General features: G+C 41.2%; 2 protein-coding genes across 3 annotated transcripts in view; both read right to left on the reverse strand.

Annotated features, from left to right (window-relative positions):
- LOC111578592 (protein argonaute-3) overlaps window positions 1–1,709 on the reverse strand; it is a 33,286-nt gene extending 31,577 nt beyond the window's left edge. The window contains exon 1 of one of the 2 annotated variants that reach the window (XM_023285478.3): window positions 927–1,709. In XM_023285478.3, the coding sequence (XP_023141246.1) occupies window positions 927–945 (19 nt within the window). In that variant the 5' untranslated portion in view covers window positions 946–1,709. The remainder of the gene's footprint in view (window positions 1–926) is intronic. The other variant, XM_023285479.3, reaches the window with a different exon arrangement.
- A 338-nt stretch (window positions 1,710–2,047) lies between these two features.
- ago1 (argonaute RISC component 1) lies at window positions 2,048–24,113 on the reverse strand. The gene is made up of 19 exons (XM_023285472.3): window positions 23,639–24,113; window positions 19,374–19,560; window positions 16,791–16,911; window positions 15,562–15,743; window positions 14,855–14,991; window positions 14,383–14,517; window positions 14,153–14,240; window positions 11,556–11,703; window positions 11,252–11,371; window positions 10,984–11,106; window positions 10,717–10,850; window positions 10,189–10,373; window positions 9,815–9,974; window positions 9,184–9,274; window positions 7,139–7,333; window positions 6,844–6,978; window positions 6,632–6,733; window positions 6,262–6,461; window positions 2,048–4,739 (listed from the first exon to the last, which is right to left on the reverse strand). Exons 1-19 carry the CDS (start codon window positions 23,661–23,663, stop codon window positions 4,631–4,633), a joined length of 2,577 nt encoding a protein of 858 aa, XP_023141240.1. The 5' UTR covers window positions 23,664–24,113; the 3' UTR covers window positions 2,048–4,630.
- Between the last annotated feature and the right edge of the window lie 603 nt (window positions 24,114–24,716).

Here is a 24,716-nt window from a genome sequence, read left to right on the forward strand (position 1 = left end):
GAGGGGGCGGGCGAGAAACCAACTGCTGTATCATGTGTCACTGGAGTACCTAGGATTCAGTTTATGGTCTCATAAGTGGAACGCTTCCGTTACAGCTGAGACAAAGCCAGGTGGTTCAGACTGTTTAACTGCCACTATGACCAAGAAAGAGACAGTTTACTGGTCATGGGCTGGGTGACAACATGTATCACAAGGCTTAAATTTACAAGGTTACATGAGGTCACTGCTGCAGAAAATTATACAGTTTTCTCATTTTTTAAACTCAGACTGGTATGCAGTTGAAAAATGTAAGCTAAACCCCTCAGCTTTAACTCACAGCTACAACCAAGGCCTACCTATTCACTTATTAAGAGTGACACAAGTTAACAGTATTGGCTTCACTTTATGCTAAACAGGTCAACTATCAGTGGAAGATGACTACTACTAAATATGACCTACATCTGGGGCCAGTTTTTGACCAAGACCCAGGAGACTTGAGAGGGTCGTAGAGGAATATCAGGCTTACTGTATCTTGAGCAGTCGTTTAATGAAGTCCACACACCTGGATGACGTTGATGATGATGAGTTTACAGTGACTGAGAGAGAAAAAATCTCCTCCTCCTATGCACCCTTGAGAGATGTCTTATAAACTGATGACGGCTAAATATCTTTGAGTTCCAATTGATGATCTCGTGTCTGCTGATTTTCAGTGAAATCATTTCAGTCGTGACGCATGTTTAGGCAAAAAAAAACGAGAGCAGAAGTGGAAAACTCCCAGGATCAAGCTGAACACCCTCACTACAAGCAGTGAAGCACAACTCTAGCCCGCATCCCGGTGTTTCATTACATTGAGGTTAACTAATAACATTACGTTTCTCAGCAAGCCTAACTTCCACTCACCAGTCTTACTGTAAAGCTACCAACGAGTTGATACGAGAAAAAAATACCTGTAGTTCCGATTTCCATTCATGAGGTCCCTGCCCGGTTCACTTCCCGGATCACAGTTGTCAAACGTTTGGGACTCTTCCTCCGTTCAATCCGGTGTCTCCTTCAGCAGTGCACCGCCTCTGCAGCGCTGAGTGGCCGACTGTCCTGGTGTGGTGCTAGCTCCCCTCCCTGCGTACTGTCAGAGGGGACCCTTCGGTACGGTCGTTTGGCCGGCCGAGGGGTCTTCGACGTCCCCGCAAACCGCCGTTTGCACACGGTCAACGTATCCAATCGGATTTCACTGCCACGGCGAAAGCTACTGGTTGCTCAACGAGACGCTGTGGCAGTAAAAACCTGCTAGTTAGCTAAGTTAGCTCGCTAGCCAGGCGTAGGAAAGTGCCTCGAACGGACGAGAGGAGCTGTCAGGATATCATCACAGCGGGGTCATTGAGTCCGAATGAATACCTTCCGATATATGAACATTAAAAGAGACGACATAAATTCGTATCTTCGGCACAGCGAGCGTTCGGGGGAAGCTACTGTAATTAGCTAGCTGGCTAGCTAGGCTGTTGGATAGTTGGAATTCTGACAGACGACGGCTACTTTTATCGCGTTAAAAACAGCTGTTGACACGGCCCCCTTTCCCAAGCACCATATTCCAACGACGTCGTCTTCTGTAGTTTGTATCCAGGTGCCAAAAAAAGCTGTCAACGCCGCGCTGTATCCGCCGATAAGTGTCAAGATTTTCAGGCTGCTTGACAGATCAACTCTGCAGGGCTTCGGCAAGCCAGCTAAATATGGTGAAGTTGCCTTTCTGACACCGACAGGAAGAGGTGGGCTCTGTGTCACCAGACGTCAGAACAATTTACTCCGCCTTCACCCAAAGGTAACCCTACGTTTATGAATAAGTCAGTGGATGAGATGTAGTTTTTGTAGCTCATCATGCATCAGAATCTATGAATTATTAGCGAGGTTAGATTTTAGGCAGAAAGCTTAGGGCTACACTCCTCTGTTGTAATGGAGAAAACCTTGGTAGACTCCATTTTTTCCTCTGTTCTGACCATTTTTTTTTCAGTGGAAAGTAAAATCTAAATAAATACTACAGTGTTGCTGATATACGCAAGGGAATTGACAACAGGAGTAATAAAAAACCATTTTATTTTCTTTAAAAAATAACCCTCCCCAACAGAGTTCCCATACTATCACATACAGAGCCAAAATAGTATGCTTCCATGTCCTTTCATTCAAATCTATTGGGAAGTGCTATGACAAGGACTGTTCTTGATCAGTGGCTTCAATATTGCTTAGTCAGACCGTGAGGCTGTGTGGAAAGGAGTGGACTCTCCAGTGTCCACATGATACATTTCCAGGGTGACTGCCATTTCGTCTCCCCCCTTTGCAAGGTGCTTTGTGGCTTCAGTGAGTGAAGAACTGCATCTGGTTTCAGTGGTGCTGGGAAATGCCCCCAGACTGATTTTTTTTCTTCTTTTAAGCACAGAACAAGGGGTAGAACACTGGCCCCAACTGTGAAAGGCCCGTCAACTGGTGGGCCAAAATACATAACAGGTTAATATTATATATTTATATATACAAATCACCTTGGACACAATGAAGAATCAGTAAAACGGTGTACAAAGGCATTTTGATTATGCGAGTTCATAAACATGATTTAAAAATCAAACTCATCTCATCTTTTGATCCCTTTCAACTCAAAGGGGCTCTGACCATCAGACAAGATTTGAGGCGCTTAAAGGGCAACTGAGGTGGAATTTTGAGACCGTCTCCACAGTGCCCTCTTGAGGATACACTCTGACACTAGTCACAATATTCATAATAATAATGACAAAAGAAAAAGCAATCTTTGTAACCATTACACAATTGAGGCAAAACGACTGACAGGCAGTGGTGAGCACAAGGCTCCTACCTCTAAGAAAAACCAAAGTAAGGTGGCTCAGAGTATCCAGTCGCAAAAAATAACTACATGCTTTTTTTCATAAATCCAGAAAGTGACTAGATGTAAAGGCAGGGCATGTTAATAGTAATAGAGGCCCACCCTGTCCAATGTAGCAATCCCCTATCTGTGCCGCCCATGCACACAGAGCACCAATAGGGATTGGCTAACACAAGCTAGGGGATTGGGATAGGGGATGCTGCAGGTTTGTGACGCTAAATGTTAGAATAGACAGCAAGGATAGAAGGTGATGATGGGAAGGTGGATGAGTTATAGTTTGGCTTGAAGGGAAATAAGGGGACAAGTGCATTTGAACAGGTTTGTCTCTACATGCTAAGAAAGAGACAGAGAGGGCAGAGATGTGTGCTTCTGCTATGCAGGCTATGGGTTGTAAATGCCTGCAGAGGGAAGAGCTTTGACTAAAAACGGGACAAGTGCAGGATAGGTATGTGTATAGGTCTGCAAAGAATTGTGTGGGTGGACGTGTGGAGTGCACAGCGTGGCGTCATCTCCACTGATGCATGTTGGAATGTGCAGAATGATCAGAGCAAGGTCAATTGCTGAATGCGAATTCAGCTTTGCAGCACTTAAGTGATCACAGACTATTTGCCTGCTTTCAAATCTACAGAATAGTGTTGACCTTGCCTATTGCCTTTGTTCTGAAAGCTATGCATGTGTGGGTGTGAAAACTTCAAAGTAGTCTATCTCAAGCCTCACCAAAGACAAGCTTCACCATTTCGAAGTAAAATAAAATCAATAAGTAAATAAAAGAAAAGTGCCTCGTAAATCCTAAAAGAGCAATGTATACAGAAGTAAAAGATTATCTTCCTGTTTAAGTGCCCCTTTTCCATTGGTTGGCATCACTTTTGGCTGGTTAATAATGCTGGTTTAGGTGCATGGGGTGCAAGTATATTTGATACACTCTATGCAAATGGTCCCTCTACTGTTATGCTAAGCTCGCCTCTATAGGCTAAATCTCTAAGGGACTGGCCAACCAGCACAGAGAGTGCGGCAGGACCTCTCTCCAATATCTACGATATGCTACACCTGCTCTTTCTGTCTCTGCTAATATAAAGACCAGAGGGCTAGCCTCACATGTACTAACAAACTCTTTATGTGCAGGACTGGTGGCACCTACATGCTAACACTAAGTGCTAATGTACCATACCTCAGACTCCTCAAGGCTGTTTAAAAAAATAACATTATTCAAAAACATTAAAAACATGAATGTAGTTCATGACAATAGAATGATACATGTAAGTGTGCGTGCCCAGTACCACCCTTCTGGAGGATCCCCATACTAAGGGGCTTGGAACACTGGCATCCGGCATTCGGATGGGTAGAGGCAGCATCGTGGTGGCAGTTAAAAAAGTTGATTTTTTTTTTCTTCTTATCGCCTATTTTTCTCCCATCCGTATTGCATACTTACATACATAGGAGTGTGAAGGTAGCATACAATACAATTACATAATAATAATATCCACATTTTTAAAAATTCAACATAAAAAGTCCCGGTAAAGTAAAAACAACAAAATGACAATAATAATAATATTCATAACCTTTTGAGTGCATGAGGCTGTAGAGTCTGCCTGTCTTTTACAGGAGAAGGGCCTTATGTTTGTTGGATTTGTGTGACTGACTGGCAGGTCTGTGGAGTATGTGTAGTGGGCAGTCATTGGGAGTAAGGGATGGGGATGAGGTGGTGGTGGGTCATCTGCCCACTCAGGTAGAAATGAGGTGGGAGGGAGCGATGGTGGTGATGGTTGGTGGAGCTCAGGCGAAGTACATGGTCCTCAGAGTGTCGTGGTGAATCTGAACAGCCTTAGCCAGCGCCTGGGGATCCCGACCGTTACTCTGGCCAGACACATGGCTGCCTTCTCCACTGTAGAGTGATGACAGGAAGAGAAGACATGAAGCAAAGATCAATTACACTTTAAAAGTGTTCATTAGAATAAAGTAGCACCAGTAGCACTGTGTATCAGACAGTAGTATCAACACTAATGTACTTTGGGTTTGACAGATACATTGCCCGTCCAAAAAAAATAAGTTGCACACACTAATATTTCATTGGACCGCCTTTAACTCTGAGAATGACACGTTTGCCGTGGCATCGTTTTGATAAGCCTCTGCAATGTCACAGCATTTATTTCTGTTCAGAGTTGCATTAAAATTTCTACCAAAATCTTATATTGATGATGGAAGAGTCGGACCGCTGGGCAAAGTCTTCTCTAGAACATCCCAAAGATTCTCAACGCGGCTGAGGTCTGGACTCTGTGGAGGCCAATCCATGTGTGAAAATTATGTCTCATGCTCCCTGATCCACTCACAATGTGAGCCCCATGAATCCTGACATTTTCATCTTGGAATACACCCATGTCATCAGGGAAGAAAAACTCCATTGATGGAAAGACCTGGTCATTCAGTATATTCAGGTAATCCAGCTGACCTCATTCTTTGGGAACATAACGCTGCTGAACCTGACCAACCCCAGATCATAACCCTAACCCCCACAGACTTATAGGTACTAGCCATGATGAGTACATCACTTCATCCACCTCTCTTCTTACCCTGATGCACCCATCACTCTGGAACAGGGTAAATGTGGACTCATCAGACCACATGACCCTCTTTCATTGCTCCAGAGTCCAATCTCCATGCTCCCTACCAAATTGAAGCCTTTTTTCTGATTAGCCTTGATGATCAGTGGTTTTCTTAGAGATACACAACTGTTAAGTCTCAGTCTCTTGAGTTCCGTTCACATTGTGTGTGTGGAAATACTCTGACTTTGACTATTAAACATAGCTGTGGATTCACTGGTTGATTTCCTACGATCATTCAAGAGTTTGTTCTGACCCCATTTGTTCCTCGAAGATGATGGTTCACCACTATCCTTCAGGTTTTAATAATGCATTGGACGGTTCTTAACCCGATTTTAGTAGTTTCAGAAATCTCCTTAGTTGTTTTCTTTGCTTGATGCAGGCCAATAATTTGCCCCCTCTGAAACAGATCAACATCCTTTCCACGACCACAGTATATGTCTTCCAGCATAGTTGTTTAAGAAATAAGAAGCTCCTCACTGCATCAGCTAGGGTTATATAGCTGAAACATATTCATCACTGCAGTAATTATCCAATGGAATGCTCTTACCTATTTGCTTAGTTAAATCCAAGTGGCAACTTTTTTTTTTTTTTGGACAGGCAGTGTATGTGACAAGGAAAAGTAAATAGTTTGCAAATATTTCACTGCTTTTACAACATAGTCATGTCTATGCAATGCTAAAAATTTACATTCCAACATAAAAATTTTCCAACTGTTGCAGGAATTAAGAATTTTTAGAAGTAAAATACAGTCACAAGCTATCAAACTTACAATGCTTCTTTTCTATCTCTCATAACCACACTAACCTGTCATGTTCTTTGTCTACCAGATGGTAGCGGGCACGGAAGGCCACAAGACGGGCATAGTAGGCTGGCGCAGGGATGGAGACTGAGCGGGTACAACGCACGTAAGTGTGGCACAACTGGTAGGTTAGAATCTGCAACTCATCAGCCGTGAAACGATTGTCGTCCCATAAGACGTAGTAATGTGATGGTCGGCTGGTACCCTGGCAACAGAGAAGAAACAAAAAAATTAGATGAAAAATGTAAACAAAACAATTTTAAAAATCTGGTGTAAGTAAATTAACTAAAAGGTCAGGATAAAAGGGATTCATTTCTATCAAAGTTTAATCAGTGCATTCAGAGCCCTAAATCATTCTATTTCTGTTATCAATACCTGTATGCCTGCATGGCTGCACAGGTAAAAGTCAAACTCAAAGGGATGAGTGATGCTGGTGTCCACTGTAGTCCCTGCAGGAATATTCCCACTCTTCCCAATCTGTCAAAAGGAAGCAAAAAGATCATTATTAAATACATGAAACAGGTAAGCAAGGGAGAAAACAGAACTATTAAGAAAAAAAAAATCAAGAGCAAAAATCAAAAACTCACCCTTTCAGACTTATCAGCACAGAAGAGGCGTGTGTGGTGGCGTTTCTGTACCACAATGTAAGTGATACCTGGCTGATAGTCTTTTTCCAACTTAATGCAAGCATCTCTGATGGCCAGGAGCTCATAGTGCAGAATCTACACATCAAAGAATCATTATTTAGCACTAAAGTTGAAAAATACTGAAAAGTGTTTTGCTAACAATCTTACTCTGTCATTGTGTCAAGTTAAACAACAGAAAAATCACACTTTTTTTTATTTACTACAGCAACCACTTCTAAGAAAACATCTCATTTACCTGAGGCAACTGTCCTTCGGGAACTCCATCTCTGTAGAAAATGATCCTGGTGGGCTTGAAGCGGGTCGACTTGTAGAACTGAATTAGCAGTTCACGCACCATGTAAGATAAATCTTCAATGATTTCTTGCCTGGGTCTCTGGACGCGCACTGTGGCACAGTATCTGCTGGGATGGGCGTCCATACTGCCTACCACCTGGAAGAGGCAGCATTAAAAGAATGCGAGTTCAATATCAAGCTGTCAGGGTGATTTGATTCCCACTGAGAAAACACAGTCAAAAAACTGGGGGTATTGTAAGGCACTTTATCTAATAAACAGCACGATGGAGAAATTCTTAAAATTGTGTTAGTTGACTACACGTCCATCTATCTATTGTTATTTAGTAGGACTTTTTACTTATTTGAAAATCTGTGCAGCTATAGTGTAGTGTTCGTGTTCTCCAAATATAAAAAAGAAAATAATAATGATATGAGGAAGCATAATAAGCCATAAAACATGCTGTCAAGAAAAGAGCATGACATTCAAAAATACAATAAATGGTCTGTTGTGTAGCATTCATACTGCTACTGTCTCGTTATCCTTGTGCAGATATGACTCATTTTTCCCCAATGTATTTAGTAGAACATTAGCATCCTATAAAGGCTGCATCTGGGATGTGTGGGAAGCTCAACATCAACCTTTTATTTTTCTTCCCTCAGACCCTTAGACACTACACTCATCATTTTTTGACCAGTTTTCTCCTCAGTCCGGATGATCAAGACGGACCCACTCTCCTCTCCTCTCTCTGTGTGACTCAATCATATGTCATAATTGCTAGGCAACAACACAACCAACCACAGTCGAGATGAGGTCAAGGGCGGATGAGAGTTGACGTCATTTCCTTTTTGAATGTGAGTCAGTGATGAGCCATTTGTTTCCCTTTATCCCTCAATAACTACTCTTTTCCTTTGCTCAGCTTCATTTACTGTCCAAATCTAAATAAAACGTCACATCGGACTTGCATGGCAGACTGAGTTTGGGTGTTTATCATTCATTTAATGCTTCAGATAAGTTATATGTCAAAGTTTTAAAATTCTGATCAGCCTCAACTCTTACATTACAGTTAACACGTTCTAAATCAACTGATAAGTGACAGGAGTGGCCAGAACATACAAACCACTTATTAAACTTATAAATTAGGGTAGCAACTAATGATGCTTTTAACTATTACACAATATACCAATTATTTTTTCACTCAATTCTGTTAATGATTGTTTAGTTGCAGAAAATAGCTTAAAGAATTTCAAATGTCAAACCCAAATTACCACAGCTCTACATCTAAGACCGTAATAGTAGCAGTATTTACACTACATTCATGCCAAAATGTTCTCACAAAATGCCCACACAAGCGGAAAATGATTGCTTTTACTCTGTTGAAAATAACTTATCATTTCTGTTAACGATTTTAAGCTCTTCTGCCTCAAATGTACTATTTATGGCTGCGGTAATCTTCTTTTACCAGCATTACTGTGCGCCATATCCACCCAGTGCCACTGTTACCAAGCAACCACTACGATGTGTTTGTTTTTCTATGACATCTTGAGGTCATTTGCATAACTTACATGCCCTTGCCGTTTTTGATTTGCCTATAAAAGGAGGGCCTTGGCCAACGTGGTACCTGGACTGCCATCAGAGAACATTGGAGGAATTTTGGCATACACGTGCCTTAAACCACCCTTACCTCTTGAAATAGAAATTCTGTTTTGTCAAACAAGAAATTTGAGCCTCAGAACTCTTACATTTACTATCAAATAACCCACATTTTGTTTTGATTATGGAAGGACTCAGTTAGTCAGTAAAAGCTAATAATGAGAACTGCTGTTCAAAAGTTACCAGTCAAAAGCACTCCATTGTTTCCCACACATGGTTTTAACCTGTACGCCCCGATTTGACAGGTGGCCGAGCTTTGTGTGACACAACGTAGTTACTCATTCCCTTCCTTTTCCTCAGATTGTACGCAAGGTCAGCATGTGTTGTTTAACGAAGGTGTTATTTCTCAGACTTACAGCAGTAATGGAGGGCTTCTTGCCATCTCCAGCAGGGGGGTGTGTGACGTCTGCTCCCAGGAAGATAACCGGCTGCTGAAACACCGCTGACCTGAGAGAGCAAAAGGAGGAGGAGGAGGAAATGCAAATTACACTTGCTCATCAACATAGCGCAGGGTTGCTTTTGAAGAGTTATATTGTGATGGCATACTGATATGCTGAGATGGGTCAATGTATCATCCAGCAGGATTTGGTTGACTTTAGGTACTTAAAACTTTTAAGGAGACAAAATGAAGAATAATAGTCAAAATAAAAAATTTACGCCCTGAGTGTTACTATTGCAGGAGTCACTCCCAATTGAAAATTCACACATTTTATCCAATGTATGTGTATAATGTTAAATATGGTGTAATTCTAATAATTCAAAAGTGACATTATTGGGATCGTTGTCCTTAAAGTTGAGTGAGGAGCAAAGGCCTGTGGCAAAGCCTTATACGTACAGGTCACAACAAGGGTTAAACACCTATGTGACAGTAATACTATTAAACTTTTCATTGCTGTTCTTCTGCGAGAGCTATCAAATATCAATCATCTTATAGACAACAGCATAAACATGTACGACTAATTCAGAACAGCTCAAACAGAAGCTTACCGTTGGTGAGGTACCAGGATGTTGTTGATGCCTCCCAGCTTCACATTAATCTTGAGACAGAGGTTGGACAGAGTCTGAGGTGATGTTTTCACCACATTCTTCACCTGGACACACTGTGTGGCCATTCCAAGGAGAGTATCTCCCACACGTTTCACCTCCGCTAAAGGGGAAAATTTAGAAATTAGACATGGAGTACATCCTGATGCCTAAAGACTTAAAATACAGCTTTTCAATAATCTCTCAACACTATGTCTTAAATGGTTTTGCGCTTAAGTGCTTATTTAATACATATGTATTTACTTGTCTGTGCTGTCACAGACTTTCAATGCAACAGAGTGTGTCACAAATAAAAGAACAGCAACCATAAAAAATACCATAGACAGGAGTTTTCCCTGGCAGGATGACAATGATGAGCTGAAGTCCAGAGTAGGTGTTCTTCAGGTGTCTGAACATGGGCTCCACGCTGTCCGCTCCCTGGGCGTATTTACAGAAGCATGGCTGGCCCTGAATTGGCATCCCAGCATCCTTAGAGATTTTACGCAGCTGGTCTGTGAAGTTCCTGAGATGAAACCAGAGTATAGTTGGGAAAACTGCAGCGGATGAATATAAGGCAGACTAAGGTTTTTTTTTTGTTTTTTTTTTTAAACATTTTTGATGTTTTTCTTTACAAAATATTCTTAAAAATATATGGTAATATTTAGAGGTTAAAAATTCTCCTTGGTGAGATTAGCACAAGCTGGGTGTACAGTGTTGTGGAGTCATTTTTTTTCTCCTGCCAAACAGCTAAATTAAAAGTGGATTTAATGGCTTGCACATATCTAATGCAAGACGCAGTCTAATATATTATGAGTGAAATTTAATCCCCCTTAGAAATTCTACCGCTACTAGTCATTGTGACTTACTTGAGCACCTCTTCTCTGCACTGTTTCTGTGGAGCAAAGCAGGCAATAGCCCACACTTTGATCTCAATGCCATTATAAAACTGCTTCCCCCTCATGTCCCACACTCCTTGGTTGGGGGTAGCTATGGCACGGTTCTGTAGAAGAGAGGAACAGATGAAGGAAAGTTCAAGTCAAATGAGGTCAGTTATTCAGCCAAACTACTGGTGCATGGGAAAACATGCAACTGAAGGGTTGCATTCTGGCTATCATAAAGACAGTTTTCTTTACCCGTCCTCCATACTGCAGAATAGGGGCAGGCAGCACCCTGCCCGTCACCTCAGCCATGTCATCTTTCACCTTGATCCCAAACTCCTGGATGTATGGGTCCAAGTTGAAGTTGGCGTTCTTCATCTGGGGAGAGTGAAGGATATATATATATATATATATATATATCTTATCTCACCGTCTCTAAATGAGATTACAAATCACTGAGTCACACTGTATATTCCTAGATCAGATGTGTGGCCTCTACCCAGCAGTCTTCTCTACAACTCACCAGCCTGCTGATCTCCTCCTGTCTGTCAGGTGCGGAGCGAGCAGTGGCTTTGATCATCGTGGAGGTCTGATTATCTGTCAGTTTCTTGATGCATCGTTGACCGGCTACAATGTTACACACCTGGAATGAGCAAATCCAAGGTCACTAGAGGTGTAAACGATGGTTCTTTACATACACTAATCCTGAATTCTTCTCATAGTTTTAAAGTCTGTGCACATAATATTGGTAGATATGAATGCATTGTTTTGTGTCCGTTTTTAAAAGGCCAATTCTGATACTATATTACAGTTGAACACTTCCTCACCTCCAGGGGCAGGTAGGTGTGCTTCTGCTCCTGCCCCACCTGTAGACAGGGTAGGTGGGGGTATTTGAGCTGCAAGTTGTACTTCTGCTTGAAGTACTGGGCCACTGTACATTCTACTGTCTGGCCACTTTCAAGCTGGAGGGGAAACCTGGTAGTAAAAAGATTAGGAACATGAGTTTTATGTCATTGTCCTTGCAATGCATCATTGGCCAGCTAATGCAGGTTCAAACTGATTTTAATCAGGGTTTAGCCCTGCAGTTACACAATGCATTACAACAGCTTCCTCGTTGGACCACCAGCCTTAAATAGGTAAATATTACAGCTGTGCTCATTGATTTAAATACCCTTGACTGATCGGGTAAAGGATATAAAAAGGTAACCAAAGATCTGAAAAAGGCAATAAGATAAAATATTATTGGCTATATGTTGATAACAAGACACGATTGGATAGATTAACAAGTCTGAGTCACAACGGCTGGGAAAATTGGTTGAGATACAAAGATAAACCTATAGGCAACTTCAACTGAACTAAAGGTTCTTCTGCAAAAGGATTCATGGTAAAGAGGTTCACAATGAGCTGTTCAACTGAACTGCCAGAAAAAAAAGCTGTTACTGTACCAGCACTACAAACCAACCCACTTGCTAAATACCAAACAGCAACTAACCTCAAAACATCTGGAATACAGATATTTGGATTGATGAGACCAAAATTGAACTTTATGATTGCCAACCATAAACGCTGCTTGGATTGGAGTCAGCCAGTCAGGCCTATGGTAAAAAGTACACCATTCCTACTGTGAAGAATATGGAAACTTATGAGCAGAACTGTAAATTGACAAAATATGTACAATAAAGAGGCAAGTTTGTCAGAATTTTTTTTCAAAATAATCTTTCAGGAAAATAAACTATTTATTTTGGATGAAACATTGAAAAATACCTGTTGATGCGAATATCAGGAGGGATTTTTCTTACTTTAGAATAGGGTATTTTTACTACAGGAACTTTAACAGTTCCTTTTGAGGAACTCTGGAAGTTTACCTGCATTGAAACTGCAGGAACAATAGCTTAATTTAGTTCCCTTAGAAAAGCTGGATGTGTCAAGAAAATAATAAAGTACGTCACAGTGTTTGGGTTAGTCCAGGCTCACAATGTTGAAATCCAGAATATTATTAAGATTATTGTGCCACATTATGTGATCTCATGGGTATGCAGATTAGGGCTGAGCAATTAATCAATTTCAAATCGAATGGTATCTAATGTCATAATGCCACATCACAACTTAAATCAACTGCACGATGAATATTGAATGGAACATTGACTTTAAAAAGTTATACTGAAAATCTAATTGCAATATCTCTTCCAGACCACTCAGCCCTGATGCAGATATAAACAAAACATTCAACATCTTGCTGTAATGCTAACAATACTTTGAAATGAGGAAAATACAAAAGTGGAAGGCTTATGAATCTGGATAAGAGCAAGGTTGGGAGATGTGATAAACATGGGTCATCTATTCTTTCATGAGAACTGGTGGTGAAATTCTAATTATCAGTTGTAATATCTGTGGGTAACATTAGCTTCAAGAGCTAGAATGATTTGCACTCTTTGCAACAGCATCCAGTGTTCTGAGCAGTTCCACAATAAATATACCCATCTCATTTTTTTTTTATGTCACACATGTTTGAGTGCTCACAGACACTGATGAGTCTGTGAGCAGTTCAGGAGGTCTACGACAGGATCTGTAAACCCCTCATGTTACCAAATAATCTGGGCTAAACGATTCAAACCAAGATGCCAGACCCGATTTCTCCTCCAAATGTCAGAAGCAGTGAAATGGTGGTAATTCGGCCTGAAACATCTCCAGTGTGAGCCCAACCTTAGTAGGATGAATGTTGCTGACTGTTCTAATATAGATTTGTGCATTGCTTAACTCCGCTTTTTATAAGTACTAATTGTAAACAGTGTCAATATACTGGCAGAAGGAGTTAGCATTTCTGTAATCATTTTAAAACCAAAGTTATTTTGTCTGCTTCTCAAAGAGAGAAGATGAAGAGAGAGAGAGAGAGAGAGAGAGAGAGAGAGAGAGAGAGAGAGAGAGAGAGAGAGAGAGAGAGAGAGAGAGAGAGAGAGAGAGAGAGAGAGAGAGAGAGAGAGAGAGAGAGAGAGAGAGAGAGAGAGAGAGAGAGAGAGAACCATCAAGTTAAACTGAGGTGTTCTCAGTTCTAGCAACTAAACAGAAGATAAAATTTCAGAAACCACTATAATTTTTTAATACATCACTGTTTCAATTTAAATAATCTTCATGGTTCTGCAGATTCAGAACTACAAAAGAGAATACACAAAGAGGAGTATAGTTCCTGGTTCAGTTTCTGGATTTAGTTCTCGTGGCTCATAGCACCTGGAACTATTTGAAACAGCTTGAAGGGAAAATCTGACTGGCAAAGTTGCTACTCATACCTCCATAGATTATTCTAACACATATAGCCAACTTTGGCATATCTTAATAGTGTAGATGTAAAAAAAATTAACATTTGAGTGCTAGCTTTGGGAAAAAAAATTCAATGATTGCAGTGTGAGATGTTGACAGTCATACTTACGTTTGGTGGCTGGCAGGACGTCTGGTGACATTGCATACGCGATACTTTCTCTTCATTTGGCCACAGTGGGTCACCTCCACCTTCAGGCCTGCAAGCAATACAAAGAATTCACATCTTTTAACACAGACACTGGAAAACTGGCAAAAGAATCAAAGTAAATTAAAAAGCCTCACATGAAATTAAAGGTAAAAGGGAAGTGTCCCTAGCAAATGGCAGTAACTCAGGCCTACCTTTAATCTCCTTGGTGAAGCGGACCCTTTGCGAGTCAGTGAGAGTCTTGGGCTGCTCATCAATGTTGCGAATATCCAAAACTTCACACATGAACTCAATTACAGGCTGGGCTTTGTAGAAGGCCGTTGCAGACACTAGAGGGAGACAGAGAGCAGCAATAACTTCATGAACATCACAGGAGAAAATAAGTGCATCAATGTTACAACTTAGAGAACCCTTTGTCACCATTTTTTTGTTTATCCATTGTCAAAATGGTGACACAAACAGCTAAAGGAAGAAAAGCAGCTGCCTAGATACATAACATAACATTTATAGGTCACTGATGATTTAATTTCTCTTTTGTCACAGAGCAGTTTCTACTTTTGATATTTTTGTCCCAGTGTTTCTGTAGAGTCATGCAATGTCAGTAAAAACCACTGAGATCACAGACTGATTACACATTCTCTGGTGAGATTCTCTTTAGTGACTCACCATCAATGTTAAGCATCATCTTCCACATGGCAGGACGCACAGACTGGTGGAAGCCAAACCAGACTTCCCTTCCCCCACCCAGTGGGTGGTAGTATCCTTCAGGTGGGGAGAAAAATGATCGGCCCACTGGAGTGTACCTAATTGGGGCGGGTGGAGAAGTGGAAATGATGAATGTGCAAATTCAGTGCATGACCTCAGCATGAGTTCATGTCCAGTAAAGTTCTTGTTTCAGAATAAGTCAACCTCAACCAGAAGAAAAAAACTGAGGTAGATGGAATGTTGCTAGACTTTTCTGGATGGATGTTTTCTAAAAAAATTAAAAAAAAAAAAAGGTCAGATCGGTTACAACTTAACTGGCTTTAAGATTTCCTCCAAGTCCTCAAGCTACTTATCATTATTATGTTGCTCGGTATTGTTCAGTGAAATCTTTCACACAGGTCTCAGCTAACAAGTATCTTTTGTTTGGTGACTCTGACACCTGGAGGTATTGCAATGCATAATGCAAGTGAAGGGACAAACTTAACTTTGCTAAGCTGCAATGTTAGAATGTAAACAAACTAATTAATGACCAGTCTGATTTTAAGATGCACATGGATGTAATTTTTAGAAATACTTGATTATCTAACAGAACAGACCATTTGACAGGATTAGGGATGTAGTTTGAGCATCTATGTGTATTTGTGTAATTCACAGAGACTATACTGCACCTCATAGAGGCCAAGTGGCGCATGGCCACATCCAGGGCTTGAACTGAGTCGAGGGGAACCTGCAGCCGGCCACTGACTAGAGTCTCCTGCAGCAGGCGCCATGACACTTTGGCCAGCCAACGGATGGACACCTTGAAGATTCGATCTTTGCCCTCACCCGGGATAGTTACCTCAAAATCCACCTGGAGTGACAGAAGACAGAAAGAACAGAAAGCAGAGAGAAAGAATTAAAAACAGAAGCTAAATATAGATGGACATGAAGAAAAATAAATGTTACTGCTGTGTATGCTGTCTACAGATTTATGAAAAGGATTTCAGAAAATTACAACACTTTACATAACTGACAACTAACATTAGAAGAACTCATGAGCATGCATGGTTTTGTTGTGCTAAAGTTTGAGTTTCCATATTCCTTTATATAGGACTGTATGCAGTGGTACTTTAATGTGAATCCTTAAACAAATAAATTGACTTATACTGATTTTCCTTTCAAGCCAAGAGATAGACAAGAAAATTTTAAAATACTCTCAAACATTTATGGGTAATGTGAAGCATCACTAAGCAACCAGTTAGCTTAGCAATAAAAAACAAACAAACAAAAAAACAGGGTAAATATATTGCCTTTATCTATCTGAAAAAAATGACAAGTTGCAGATTAACAGAGGGTAATGTGCTTGACTATTTATTGGACAACCAGCAGAGACTCCTTTAGACAGAAGAGTGTATCCCCATTTCCAGTATTTATGCTACGCCAGGTTACCTGGTTGTTAGCTGTAGCCCTACTATTTACTGGACAGCTGTAGGAGTGCTATTGATATTCTTTTAACCCTCTTCAGGAGAGCAAATAATCACATTTCCCTTTCTTCCTCATTATTTCTTTAAGAATAGAAATAAAAAGCAGATCTCATCAATCTCAAATACCAACACATTAAAACCACACATCTAAAGCCAGATAGTAGGAAAGTAAATCACAAGATCATTTAATCGATCAGTGAATCCGGACCGTGGATCATTACAACTCTACCAGACTTTAAGTGTAGATGCCATTATTTTCAATTCACAATGAAAACATTTGTGCTTTGCAGCAGATGAGAAGCAGTGCTTGCTTTTAAGCAGAATTAAAATAACCTTGTGAGCAGGGCTGAAACTTTATTGATCCCTGAGGAGAAATTAGTTGGTAACTGTGGCATGGTGTAACAATGTAACCCGAAACCATAGCAAACATTTACCTTCTCACTCCCGATAGGAAGTGCTAGCACTGTATAGATGTTCTTCTTTCCATCATACACTGGCTTCCTGTCGCCAAAGAGCTGGGGCTTGAAATGTTGCACCATGTACTCCACCACCTCTCTGTAGGAAGCAACAAACACAACATAGGAATAATATGGAACATAAACACAAAGAAATCCCAGTCTGCCAGTTAAATCCATTGCTTCATTAGGATTTCCTATTGAGATTGACAGGGACATATCTCGAGATGATAGCATATTGATCAAGCAGGATACAGCTGGTGGATGCAATATCTCTTGGTCACAGGGGCAGGGGCAAGGACAAAAAGAGTGAGGGTGCAGGTGGTGGTGGTGGGGCACCTTTCAATTCAAGATGCCTTGGCCTTCATTTAAGTGTGGGGGATGAGGAGCTGTTCTGAAAAGGAAAGGTCAAAAGGGCTTGACCTTTGCATGCTTTCTTGGACCCATTGTTCCAAACCTCAAAATCAAAGGAGTTGAAGCTCAAAGACCCTCTCTGAATGTTTGCACATGCAGTTTTTTGGGGATTCTTTAGAATTTCACATTTTCTGAGTCCTGCAACTATCGAATTACAAATATGAATTTTTTTTTTGCTTTATTTGTTAATGTTTCTATTCACAACCTTGTTAATTAAGAAGGCAACAAAGCTAAGGGACTCTCCTAAAGCATTCTCTAAACATCCTCTGCTGGAATCCTTGAGGATTTTAACAATCATTTTTTCTGTCACAAACAAAATGATAAGAGGACACTAGCATTGGAAAAGGCATGTTGTGGTAGATGAAAAAAATATAGTCGGATTTTCATAGACGTGTTTAATTTTTCTACAGGAGATGCATAAAACATATGAATTAATTCAATGATGTGCACACGTTTAAATAAAGCTGTCAACCCACTATGTTGTATATTAACACCTGGCTTGAAACAGCTGCACTATTCTTTTCAAGTCGTTGTAAATGTCTGTCCATCTTTTGTAGATTAAAAGACACATTCTCTCCATTTCACATCCTATATATCTTCAGCTATGAGATAATCATCATTTATCCCATTGCTTGAGGCCATTTGTAAGCCACACTGGGACTTCAGAGCCCATGGACTGGGCTAGTGCCAAATGACTGACAATAAACAGAATCACCCTATATATTATACGTCCTCATCTGGCCAGCCCCTGATACACAACTCTACACATAAGACAACTGTGGAACATGACAGCCAATCATATCTCGCTGACAGACAACACATAGACACAAGCGTGACACCATTTCAGTGTCAGATCAAAAGCAAAGAAAGCTGAGCAAAAGGGAAAAATGACATTCATGCCTTCCTGAAAGGATGAATTCTCCTGGATCAAACATGAAGAAACACATGTACCATATGGCATGTTGCCAGTTACCCTCAAAGGCAGACAAGATAATCTTTCTTTTTTTTAAGGAACTGGCTCTGTGGGGAGCCATGATTGAAGTCTGCGAGGCAGACAGACAGCACATTTCCCAGTTCAATTTAGAAATTTATTTTGTTTATTGCTTGGATTAAAATAGTAAATGTAACAAATCATGAACATGGAAGTTCTTTTTTGTTTTTAAAATTTGCTACAGCTGAAAAATCTTTGGGGCCAGTAAGACTGTTTCATACAGATGAGCTAATACTGAAGCTTGCAAGCACGTAAACTGTTCAATGCTTATTCAGTGTAATATGTTGCCATGTAGTTCATTTAGAAAGCATCTTACAGTAGGTTTACTCTATGCAGTAATATACTTATGGCCCCCGTCAGATCAGTGATGACATCTTGATTTCGAAACAACCATTCAGATTTGACCTGCATCAGACAGCACATCACTCAGCAGCTCAGTTCAAGTGCTTCTCCATAGTATAAACACCACATAAGGTGAAAGGGTCAGTTAGGACAGATTCACTTTTGACTTTACCATCTGTTCAGAAGTCACTGGTGCACAGCTACGGCACAGAGAGGAGATTACCTACTGACACTCATAGAGATGATGCTAAAGTTTTACCTGATTCTGCACAGATACAAAAACATTTCACACATTGTTTACTGTTCTTAAAGGCCTAAGATTGAGTGACACTTTATAACTTAACAGCAGAATAACCTTCCATTATAAAGTGGAGCATGGAATATGATGTTAAGTTGATAAAATACACACTTTGCTGAGTATGTCTGACACAGGCATTAAGGTAACTTATTATCCACTTACACTGCATCACAACTCAGTATTTTTCCTTCTACATAAGTTGGTAAGACACATCTCAGAAAGACATGCTTGCAAATCTAGGAGCCCTACTTTGGTTGCACCATTTTTTACAAATATTTTCTCCCCATAAGAACACAATAATCAACCTATAAAAAAAACAGATGTTACAAAGAAATTCATTTTTCATGGATAAAGTAGCTGTAATGGCTGCCTCCTGTAAGACTGACAACACAGTGATTACTGGTGGCCGTTGGACTTGCATTATCCTATTTCATACTGGACCACACAGCAGACAAAACATCCACAAAATTACTCACTGTCCAAAAACACAATCACAGTCGGCGCATGTTTTTTTTACCTGTTGACTCGTCGTGGGCACTTGTCAGGCTTGATGTCCACCTCATAGTGATAAACGTCCATCTTTGGGATCTCCACCTCAAAGTAGTTGGCCAGCAGCTTGATGGGCTTGCCCACGGTACCCATGCCTGGCCGGCGGGGGGCATGGAATACCTGCTGCAAGGGTGGGGGGAAGACCCCCATGGGCACTGGACAGACAGCGAGTAGGGAGCCATCGACAAGGACAGGTAACAGAAGGAAGAAAATCCAGAGCAAAGAGTGTTGGAATGCAAAAAGTGAATGTACACAAAGCAACAATAAGGATGGAAAAAGAAGAAGTCAAAGCAACGGGATGGTACGGTCAAAGCAGGCACACCGGAAATAAAGAACAGTTAAATGAGGAGGTGGCAGAGGAAGCGGTTGTGAACAGCAAAAGACAGGGCAACGAGGGCGAGAAAAGTGGGCATAAGCCAGGAAGGAAGTGTAGGCAGGAGCAAAAAAGGACATGATAAGTGGCCACAAGAGTTGGTTACAGAGACAGGAAGGCAGGGAAAGAGAAGATAGGAAAGAAAAGAAGCAATGTTAAGGAAAAAGTTAAGCATCAGGTTATGTATTTGGGTCCAGGGTACGAGAGAAATTTGTTATAGAATTAGCAGCATAAGGGGGATGGAGGGGGATATTGACAAGCCATAGAGAACAGGGGGAGTAATCAGATTAGGTCAAATGAGGGTGGACAAGGGAGAGAAAGGGGAGGACAGAAAGAGTGTAGTAGAGAATAAAAAGAATAAATTATCAAAATGCATTTTCAAGTAGAGAAGTATCTAATTATCACATGAACTTCAGTTTTGTGGCTACAAAAATTAACATCAATTTTGATAATAAAAGCATTGTTTGAGTAAAAGTGACAAACTTCTGCTGGTTAAAGCTTTTACAATTCAAGAATGAGCTGCCTGTTTCTGTTGTTATTTCAATATTTGGACTGTTGATCTATGAAACAAAAATGTGAGAATGTATAATGGCATTACATACATATTTTACGGTCTATATATCAAGCAGTTTAGCACTGGAACAGGAAAAATGGAAAGATCAGCTAGTAATAGGCCTTAAATAATTAACTTATCAAGGGGGAAATAAACTGAGAATCAAATCATCACTTTGCAAGAACAAAATACTTAAAAATGCCTGACATTCTTATTTGAGCTTCTTAGATCGTATAGTTTTCTGCTTCTCTTTATCACATATATTGCTAAACTGAATATCTCATGGTCTTGCACCAAATATGGCCAGCAGGCTGATGGCCACGGGTTTAGCACTTTCAAAATAAGTCGGATGCTCTTTATAATAGTTTACATTTGGCACTATCTTGTAAAATCCAGGCCAACAAAGACAGTATTTCCCAAACTGTACTCATCATGCAGCTTTGGCCCACTCATTAGCAACCATCGATGCCAATATTAGTTTCACATCTTAAAAGTAAAAATCTGATTGAGTCAGAAGATCTATTACAGAGGGGATCCTATGGGTGCTAAATGTGAGGCTAGCTGTGACTTATGCCTGAGAGGGGCCCACTGCCTTAACCTCTGAGTCCCCAGAGAACAGCCCTCCTCCACCACAACAAAGACCCCAGCTGCCCTGCTCCTCCATCACACACACACACACACACAAATACATGGGTGTACGACAGAGGGAGCGCCCCTGGTACGATGAACACACTCATACACACAAGCACAGGGGGACCCCCTCTACATTCCCAGCCTCACCATGGAGACACCACAGCAACACAGCATTGTCATGGATATCAGGGGACCTGTGTGTGTGTGTGTGTGTGTGTGTGTGTGTGTGTGTGTGTGTGTGTGTGTGTGTGTGTGTGTGTGTGTGTGTGTGTGTGTGTGTGTGTGTGTGTAGGGCTGTTGCAGGAGATGGGAGGAGGCCGGGTGCCACTGTGACCATGCTGAAGAGACCTTGGCCTTTTTGGTCCTGCAATGAGCCTGTTCCCACATCAGGCCAAGGCGCCTGTGTATCCTAAACTGCAAAAGCCCTGCTTTAAATAGCTGCTATGGAAATCCTTGGGTTAAACATACCACTCAATCATATGTTCACTAAGCCTTCAGAAAATGCCAGACTGACAGGAATAGCCATTAACCACACAAAGATGCTCTGCTTAACATGTGTGTATTAGTGTGTGTGTGTGTGTGTGTGTGTGTGTGTGTGTGTGTGTGTGTGTATGTATATTGATGTGTGTAATCACACATCACTAAAACACATCTGACAAAAGCCATAAACACAGACACCAGGCATGTGGTGACCACTCATACTCTATGTGCAAGAAAACATGTATGCATGTAAATGTGTGAGCATCTAGACTAGAGGGTGTGTGTTGTGATTGTTGCACAGTCACACACAATGACACACACTTCGCCCTCGTGCCAGTAAAGGCAGATGGTGAGAAGCGGAGCCAGCGCTCTCACATATCCCAACACAATAGCAGTCTTTCCCGGGCGGTAAGACTGAAGCTGAGCTTCAGAGCTGCATCACAACATGAAGATGCTCACTACTTACTGTCTTTACAATGATGCAACAATAACACCAAGTCACATGGGAATGATTATTTTAAGGTTACATTTGGGATGACAAGTTTGTGGGTTTTTTTTGCACTTTGTTTCGGTTGATTAAAGACCAGTTGGCAAACTTTCCTATTTCCCAACTTTTGGTCAGCTTCTTAGGGCAATAATTTTTAAGACCTTTAAAAAACAAAAAAAAAAAAAAACAAATCTACAGAACTAGACTGTCATTTTATATTCACATTTGAGTATATGGCTTGTAAGGAGTTAAATAATGAATTTGAGGTTAAGAGCAGGTCTCCCGTGTTGCTAGTGATAAAAGTTCTACTGAGCCTAAATGTACACTGAAATAAAAATAAATTCACAGAGCAATGACTTTCAAATTTCACATTGTGGAACAGTATTGGATGTATACTAGGAGACCCCATCACTCATCACAACAAGCCAAGAACACGAATGAGAAGGAATTATGCATTAATGCTTTGGCCAAACTAGTTGTGTCTCTGAGTACTTGGCCGTTGACCATGAGCTAAACATGGATATCAGATCAATCTTGGAAAATAGCACACTGAATCATCTCACTTCAAACACAAAAGAAGACTTTGAATTGAGGGGCCCTCAGGGCCCTTCCCCCATCCCCAAAAAATAAAAACAAGCCTATTCAATTGAATTCAAGGTTCACGATCTAGAATGACAATGTGATTTTAATCTCAGACCTACTTAGGCAAATAACACCAGCCTACAGACAGCCAAAGATGAGTTATCATTTACAACAGTACCTCCATAAGAAAAGACAAAATTCTCTGTGAAAACTTTGGCTTACAAAAATTCAAGACATTCAAGTTGGAATAATAATGCCAAGGTTCAAGGTTTTCCACAGCAAGTGAACTTCAGACCTGGGCATAAAATCAAACACTGCCTTGTTTGTGTTTTGATTGTATGCTTCCACACCTTAGTGTCAACCAAGAAAACTACCAAATATAGATCAAGTCTGGCACTGATAAGCATTGGCTGTAAGTCTGACAGAGAAGCATACAGAGAAAAAACACACATATAAATGCAATGCACTGCAGATGCTTCTGTCTGTCTAAATCTAAAAACAGCTTCTGTCAACTCCAATGGCAAATGTGCAGATATCACAATTGAGAATTATTTTTGGATTCACATAAATAAATCATTCTTCTATCTCTGCAGATGGTAGGCCGGAGGTGGCCTGTGATATGTGCATGTACGGCAGTAGTGTTAAACACTCTTTAGACAACCTTAACACTGGGACCAACCATCTCCTGTCAGTGGCAGGGAGGCTGGTCTGCTGTGCGGAGCGTGCGGGGAGCAGCCAGCTGCTGCTGCTGCTGCTGCTGTTGCTGCTTGAAGGCGGGATTCACCTCGTCCCTTCTCACCGAGATTCCCACGACCTCCCTGGCCCCGCGCATGGCTGTGGATATTGTCAGCGCTCCAAAAGGTTGTCTATAGCTATAAATCTGGATAAATAATAACATTTCTAACAAACTGTTGTGCATTCAGATAGAGTCCGCTCTATCGCCCACTCTCCCTTATCTAAACGTTGCGATGCAACGGACAGGGCTGACACCAAGCCTCCTTGTACATCTCCCTGGCGCTAAGGCCAGGCTACGGTACCCCGTTTTCTCTCTGCAGTCAATATTTGCAGCATAACGGGTATCTGAAAAGATAGCATTTTACACCAGTGGAGTAAAAATGAACCTACCAGCGCCAGACGGTCCCGGCTCCATCCCATTCACTTAGCCGCGCGGGTACAAGCTAGCTACTCCGGGGTGCTGTGGCCAAACCGCCGGCCCCTTCAGGGTGGAAGCGTCTCAGACTTCCAGCCCCCTCCTCTCGGCGTGTAGTCTTCTCCCTTCTCGGTGTACCCCCGCCCCCTGCCCCTACCAGAACCCCCCCAGACCCGCAGAGGAGTTGAGGCTAACGGCGATAGCTGCCAGTTGCTTGTCTGCCCGTTGACCCTGGAGCTAGTAGCGGCAGAGCTGGAGGGCGATACCGTTGGATTTCTACCGCTGTCCCTCGGCGGCGCAGCGTGATCTCTGCCAGCGCTGTGATTTCGCCGATTGTCCGCGGCGATGTGATTTCTTGACGGTCTGTAGTGCTCCTGCTCTCCGTTCAAGCAGGATTCTCCAGCGGAACAAAAAAAGGCCAGCCCCTCACCCCCAAAAAACCTGAAACTTCTTCTTTGCCATTAAAAAAAAGTGCAAAGGAACTGTTGATGAACTTGCTGTCACACCCCAGAGGCCGAAGACGGAACTACACTGCAGATATGGAAATATGTGTCAGGCCTGGCTGTTCACAATTTTTTGTTAAAAATTAGATGGCTTTACCCAAGATACGTGGGCAAAAATAGTTTTTAAAAAAATCAGTATGTTTATCGTTATAACGGTTTATTTTCATATCAGCAGTTGCTAGTTACTACAGGTCCGTATTTTCAATTTTTATTTTTTGCAAAGATGTCTTTTAGACTTAATGTTTGTTTCATGCTCATTAGATAGGTACATTTTGCTGCAAATATTTAATTTTAGACTTAAAGCTTATTTCATTCTTGAGTTTTGAACATTGTGGTGGACTCTTTTCTGTCCCTGCTTTATTGTACTAGAAGGTTCGATAATTATGATTATTTATTTTTGATGAGTCTTTATCAACTCTTTAATTAATTTCCATGTTTTGTTATCTGTAAATTAAATTAATTAATCAAACTTCTGTTTCTTGACCTACACTATGCTGTGCAGCCTTTGGCACTCGTGGGCTATCAATTAGCTAATCATCCTCATCTGTCA

Source organism: Amphiprion ocellaris, chromosome 9, assembly GCF_022539595.1.
Source record: "Amphiprion ocellaris isolate individual 3 ecotype Okinawa chromosome 9, ASM2253959v1, whole genome shotgun sequence".
Lineage (NCBI taxonomy): Eukaryota > Metazoa > Chordata > Actinopteri > Pomacentridae > Amphiprion > Amphiprion ocellaris.